We start from the raw sequence: 7125 nt of genomic DNA, 5'->3' as shown, positions 1-7125 counted from the left end.
TCCCGTAAGTCACTGGCTCATGACACTCAGTCCAACAAATGTGTTCCTGTTTAAGGTGTTAATGCTTGTATATGTATGGGTGTGGTGGCAGTCAGAGTGTGGAATACTGCCAGAAGACCATGGAAGAGGCTCTAAAAAAAGTTGAGGAGATGGGCGCCGATCTAGGAGGAACAGAGATCCTTGAACCCCTCAAACACATTTACAGCCAGCCCTGTATTCCCAGTCAACCTAGACAAGTAATACACACACACCCACACCCACACAAATACACCCCTACTGTTCCTTGTTTGACAGGTTCACTCTTACCAAACCTTGAGCTTTACACTTTACTGTAAAACCACTTGTGTTACTGACCTTTCAACACATGCTGAATGCTTCTGGGTGTGATGTAACTTAGAGCGTTAACTCTTCTCCCTAGCTGTTTGTCTTTACTGACGGGGAGGTGGGGAACACCAAAGAAGTTATAAATCTGGTGAGGAAGAATTCAGGTTCCCACAGGTAAAACCACAAGAACATTAATCACAACAAACACCCGCCCAATTTCCAGAATATGTTTCATGTTCTAACGTTTTGTGTATTTAAAGAAAACTATTGTATTGTAGGTGTTTCTCTTTTGGCATTGGGGAAGGGGCCAGCTCTGCTCTTATCAACGGGTTGGCCAAGGAAGGAGGAGGTCACGCTCAGTTCATCACAGGGACTGACAGGATGCAACCCAAAGTAAGAGTGACACAATAAAGCTGTCAAGTTAAAAAATGCAACAGGACATTTATACTCAGAAATCATTGTTCTGGTACCTTAAAACAACAGGTGATGCAGTCGCTGCGTTTTGCTCTGCACCCAACTGTGGTGGACATCTCAGTCAAGTGGGATTTGCCAAAGGGAGTGTCTGTCACTGCTCTCTCTCCACCAATCACAGCAATTTTCCAGGGTCAAAGGTCACTGGTTTATGCCCAGCTCACTGGACAGGTAAGAGCAGCACCATCTCATAGTGACATACCTCTTTGGATAGATTTGTCAGGTTTTACATTTGAATGATTGATTTGTATGTAATTAGGATAGTGAGAGTTTTCCAACACTGATCATTTTCTCAGAGTTCAGAGGCAGCGGAGGGCTGTGTGACGGTGAAGTACAGCCTGGCAGGGCATCCCTCTCAGAACCAGGTCCACTTCAGTCTCAAACCTGCAGAGGACACTGGGTAAAACCTTGGGTCAAACAGCATTGTGATTCTAACTTTACAAATGTTCTGTTTAATGAATTTATTCAAGTTAAAGAAAAGGAGTTAAGGGAAAAGAAATATGACATTATTTATTACAAGAATATTGTGATGATACCTTCCATTACTTACTCAGTGGCTGACTTCACATTTAGGATAATGGTTATAAATGTAATCATTCTGTCACGCTACAAGAGAAGATACCTTGAAATGTGTTGGTACTGTATATATACTGTATATATACATGTACTGTGTGTATGTATATATGTGTGTGTGTATATATATATATATATATATATATATATATATATATATATATATATATATATACATATATACATACACAGTATATATATATAAAATATATGACAATTTCTTTTATATTCAAATTAAATACAGAATGCTGCATAATTATAAATAAAACTCACACGTTAAAATGAAAATGGTAACATTTAAACTCTGTTGTGAAAGAAACACAAGGATCCCTGCAGTTGAACAATATTGAAAATACTTAATTTTATTTCTCTAGAATTTTAACACGTTACAATACAATCATGAGTCAATGACTCTATTAAAGCTTAGATTCCCTGTAGAATAGTTGTTTCATTTGTGGAGCTGTTTTTTTTGTTGTTGTGCATTACTGTGGTTGGCTCAGCTGCTCTAGTGCAATGAGACCAGAGATATGTTCCGCTGAAAGTGTACTTCACCCAGCCCTTGTGCACTTTGCGCTGCTTCACATGCTAGAACCAAAATGGCAGATGACTATGACTTCCTTGCACTGGACAGAATACTAATACAGAGCAGATGTCCTCTACTGACCTGGCTGACAGGCTTTTTGTAGCCGCTCTTGTTTCACTGAAGGACGTGCAGATTAGGTCATGTGGCATCTTTAGATTGGCTGTATTGACAGTAGGTGCTATTCATTTCCTGTACATAATGTCATTGCCCTGGTTGCACCCGGCTTCTCACCCAGTGTGTGTTGGGTTAGGCTCTATCTCTCTAGGATCCTGAACAGGATACGCTGGTATAGATAAAAACTAATTGAAAAACTAAAATGGCAAATGTCTGTGCAGATGTGTTAACATCTCTCTTCTGTCTGCAGATTAACACTCCACAGGTTGGCTGCTCGGACTCGAATTCGCTCTCTGGAGATGGAGGAGAGTGAGAGCAGAGGAGAGCAAGAAGAAGGATTGAAGAAAAAGGTGGTGGAGCTTAGTGTCCAATCAGGAGTGAGCAGTGCCTTCACTGCCTTCATTGCTGTCAACAAAGGAGACGGAGAGGTGATTCAAGGACCTCTGGTCCTCAGAAATGTTCCCGTACCCAGTGAGTATTTCCCAAAACAAAGGTTACCCTCTACTAAAGAGATACTGTACTGTAGCTGACTATGAATAATCGTATAAAGAAGCATGATGATGTACTGTTATAACTGTCCAGAAAATCATTGATCATTCGCAAATCTACAAATCAGTTTTCATCTGAATTTAATTTGGATTTGATGGCTGGCATATGATCTCTGCTCACAGCATGTTTGCACATCTCTACACATGTTCCCATGCACTTTTGAGATATTTGGGATATTTGAAAGACCTGAATGTTTTGTATTTACTTATTTTATTGCTAAGTCTCATGTCTTGACCTCACAAACATTTTTTATTTTTAACTCTTTAAGGGATGATGGCCTGTTATATGGCTATGCCACAGTGCAGGCAGTCCATACATCCTGTAATGAATGGTAAGTACAGAGTTAAATGGCAACTCTGCCATTTACACAGCAGTTACACACATCTGTGGGTTTCTATGAAAGAAGTAAATTGATGTAATTAAAACAAAACACATTTATGTGGCAGATTGCTCTTTCATTTTTTGTTCAGCTTGAATTTTAAATACTGTGTGTACAGTAGCTGTAGGTTTGGCAGTAATGTGTTTTGGTTGTCGGGAACATGCAGCAAGTGAGGAAGACTGAGCTGCTGTGTGTGTGCATGGGACAGCTGGTATCAGAACATGAAGTTATCAAATCATATGATGTTTCTAAAGCGCCATATTAGATTTGTGCTAGGGAAAATATACAGTATGACTAATTCACTGGCAGAGCAGCAGATGGAATAGTGTTTATTGTGACTGAGTTTGGATATTAAAAACAGACATCAGGGATATGAGCAGGAAGTTAGAAAATAAAACAAAACTAAAAAATGAAACATGGAATTACTTTGAAACAAAATCATTGATCATTTTTATATCCAAATCCAAATCAGTTGAATTTGATTTGAAGTTGAGAGCTAACATTTGTTCTTTGCTCACGGTGTGTTTTTGCACATCTGAACACTTGTTTTCATGCATATTTGAGATAAAGTATTTTGAATATTTCAAAGACCTGAATATTTTTATTTTGTCATTGGAACCAGTGGTTTTGTATAGAGTTTTTGTTACTAAGTCTCATGTATTGACCTCATACTTTTTTTGAAATTTCTAAGACAGGATAGCCTCGAATAGTCGTCCGTCTGCTTCGTCCACCCGGAATTGTAAGTAAACAGCTGAAGTTTCTCTATTAGCAAATATTACTAAATATAACTGACACTGACTCAGGATCATCTTAGTCAGTCATGGCTTGTCCTGAGATTCAGAGGTAGACATGGAAAGTGTATGTTCGCAGTTTAATGAATTTGATGAATTTCTGACTTTTCATCCAGTGTATTTTTATTCAGTCAAACTTTTTACATGACCAATACTTTCATTAATAACCAAATACGTGGGTATTTTTTATCGAACTCTGCCCTAGTTTCTGGTGTAGTGGTTTAGACATGGAGGATTTCATGCTTTATCAGGAAAAAAAGTCAATGATCATTTTCAAATCCAAATCCAAATCAGTTGAATTTGATTTGGAGTTGAGAGCTAACATTTGTTCTTTGCTCACGGTGTGTTTGCACATCTGAACACATGTTCCTATGCATATTGGAGAAATAGAATTTTGAATATTTCAAAGACCTGAATATTTTTTGAACTGCTTGTTGTGAGTCATTGGTACAAGTGGTTTTGTATAGAGTTTTTTTTAAGAAGTGTCATGTATTGACCTCATACTTTTTTTTGGAATCACTAAGACAAGAAGGCCTCGAGTAGTCTTCGGTCTGCTTCGTCCCGTCCTCCTAAGAGTAATTGTGAGTAAACCGCTGAATAGCAGTGTAACACACATCAGTTTCTCTATTAGAAAATATTACTAAATATAACTTACACTGACTCAGGATCATCTTAGTCAGTCATGGCTTGTCCTGAGATTCAGAGGTAGACATGGAAACTGTATGTTCGCAGTTTAATGAATTTGGGGAATTTCTGACTTTTCATCCAGTGTATTTTTATTCAGTCAAACTTTTTACATGTCCAATACTTTCATTAATGACCAAATACCTGCAAAACTAAACTAAACAAAGCCTCAGTTTAGTCCTTAGAGTACTTATCTTTTCTGGCTTAGTACATCAGCATGTTAACATTGTCATTGTGTGCATGTTAACAGGTACAGTTAGTTCAGCCTCACACAGCTGCTAGCAGGACTGTAGACTCCTTTCACTCCTGTCTGGTTCTTTATTAATTATCTGCAAAATTCTCAAAGTCAAGACAAAAAAAACATGCTAACGTGTTAATTTAATTTGATAGTTAGACATGCCATCTTTTGTAATATTGGCACTATAAACCTAACTTATACAAGAAAACCACTTAAGAATGTACAGTTGTTTGATATTCAATGAAGCTAACCGTTACGGTGAAGACAGCCAGATTCCAAAGAAGCAACAATATAATTTCAAGGCATAAATTGGCACGCTAACCTAGATAACACTAACTAACATTTCTGTGTTGTTCTCTGTTGCATCTCAGGGCAGAAATTATAATGTTTATGGTTTACTTAACCACATATTACCACATTTACTGAGTGATGCGTTTTGCATTCACAGTTCTTTACATCCTTTTTGTTTTATAATATTTCACAGATATACCAAAATATATGAGACCTAGTATCAGAACATGAAGTTATCAAATCATATGATATTTCTAAAGCGCCACATTAGATTTGTGCTATGGAAAATATACAGTATGACTAATTCACTGGCACATCAGCAGATGGAATGGTGTTTATTGAGACTGATTGTGGATATAGTAAAAAACTGACATCAGGGACAAGAGCAGGAAGTTACAGAATCAAAACAAACTCAAAAATGAAACATAGAATTATTGTATCATTTCAAATAGGCAATATTTAGTAGTAAAAACTGGATTAAAGGGTTTTTATTTGCTGAGTTAACATTCAACTGGGAATAGATTTTGATGATTAGTTTTTGTTACAGCCTCATTAACTTCATAATGGATTGCAAGTTATGTTCCTTTTATTTACTTTATTTGCTGTTTTTGTAATAGTCTCCTTTTCTTTTTCTTTTTAAGTGATGGACATGTGTGCCATGTCATTTGGTTTGGAAGGTAATTAATAAAGATATTATTGAAGCAGCACCTGCTGATGTTGGAGGGGTTACCTTGAGTTCAAACAGAAGGGAAGCAGTGGTGGGTTTCTGGGTTAGGGCTAGCAAGTAACATTGTTTTGTTTTTTATTTTAAATAGGGAGCATTAATATAATTTGAAGATATAAACACATTGGCATGCTGACCTGTATTACCCTGACTCAAATTTCTACCTGTAGTAATTCACTCAAATATGTTTTGCCAGAGGAAATCTGTTATAATAATCCAAAAAGATGATCCTTATCTTTGCAATTTGATAGTCTCAGAAAGCTGCTCCCCCATGCAGCCACCCAGAGACCCTTTGCTGCAGCTAGTCTCCCTCCAGAAGGCGTCTGGCTGCTGGGTGCTGGATCCAGCTCTGGCTGCTGCACTGGGAAAGACCAGCGAGGAGGTGGAAAAGCCCAAGCCTGCATCAGTGGGTTAAATGTCAAATATAATAACATTAAGTATTTAATTAATATTATTACGTTGTAATACGTTGTAAATTATTACGTTGTGAGGAAGTACAATTTTTCCTTTTTGCTGTTTTTTTCTCTTTGATTTTTTCCCTCCTGGAGCGCCTCTTCAATGTTTGTTTTGACTACGTGCTTTTTTACTTGATGAATTAGGTGAACCAGGAAGTATGGGCCAGCATTCTGGCTCTGATCTGGCTTCATGGTTTCAAGATGGATGCTCAGGAAGAGTGGGAGCTTCTGGCAATGAAGGCTGTGTCATGGCTCCGTGCCCAGAATGGTGATAATCAGAATCATAACTGTTTAAATGTTGTTGTTCTTTTATTTTTATTTTTACAGTCGTGGGCTTCTTAAGATCAGCTCTTTGCTCACTTGTTTTGTGTTTTTCTTTCAGCTTTATGTGTGACAGAGTGTGTGGAAGCTGGAAATGCTCTGTTGGGTTGCAGCGTGCAGAAAGAAGCCCTGGGACTCTGAGGTTTTCATTAAAGTTACTTCCCTTAACGGTACACAGAAGCAGATTTACTCCATGCCAAAACATTAACTGTTGTACTTTAACGTTGCAGTGCACTTCACTCTTTGCACCATTTACATTTTTTGTTGAGAGATGGACTGACATAGAAAAAGGTTTGTCCCTTATTATCCTCACTATATCTGAACTGCAATTCATCCATCCAGCAGCCATGTAACTGCACAAATAGAGTTTGTCTGTTTTGAGCCTTTAAAGCTGTGGTGAGCACTTTTTTTTTGCATCGTTGGGAAGAAAATCCCACAATACTTTAGAATTCTAAATAGATCTAGATATATCTAGATACAAGACGTCTGCATCTTTGCTCGAGAGAAAGAGAGAGGACAGAGAGAGAGAGAGAGCTGCAGGAAGAGGTCACACTCTACTTCAGATTATTTTTGCATTCTACCCTCTGCAGCTTCACAGTTGCTTTTTTGCTTGAAACTGTTTTTACTT

The 7125-nt window shown here is 37.8% G+C and overlaps 2 protein-coding genes across 2 annotated transcripts in view; both read left to right on the top strand.

Annotated features, from left to right (window-relative positions):
• Positions 1–6887, top strand: part of LOC117942357 (von Willebrand factor A domain-containing protein 5A-like) — a 42679-nt gene extending 35792 nt beyond the window's left edge. The window contains exons 14-15 of the mRNA XM_034867768.1: positions 6321–6444; positions 6559–6887. Coding sequence (XP_034723659.1) covers positions 6321–6444; positions 6559–6638 — 204 coding nt within the window. The 3' untranslated portion in view covers positions 6639–6887. The remainder of the gene's footprint in view (positions 1–6320; positions 6445–6558) is intronic.
• On the top strand, positions 1073–4854 carry LOC117942506 (von Willebrand factor A domain-containing protein 5A-like). The gene is made up of 4 exons (XM_034867988.1): positions 1073–1195; positions 2316–2536; positions 2883–2945; positions 4309–4854. Exons 2-4 carry the CDS (start codon positions 2365–2367, stop codon positions 4371–4373), a joined length of 300 nt encoding a protein of 99 aa, XP_034723879.1. The 5' UTR covers positions 1073–1195; positions 2316–2364; the 3' UTR covers positions 4374–4854.
• Positions 6888–7125: the final 238 nt, after the last annotated feature.

Source organism: Etheostoma cragini, chromosome 3, assembly GCF_013103735.1.
Source record: "Etheostoma cragini isolate CJK2018 chromosome 3, CSU_Ecrag_1.0, whole genome shotgun sequence".
Taxonomy (NCBI): Eukaryota; Metazoa; Chordata; class Actinopteri; order Perciformes; family Percidae; genus Etheostoma; species Etheostoma cragini.
This window is presented reverse-complemented; position numbering and strand designations above follow the sequence as displayed.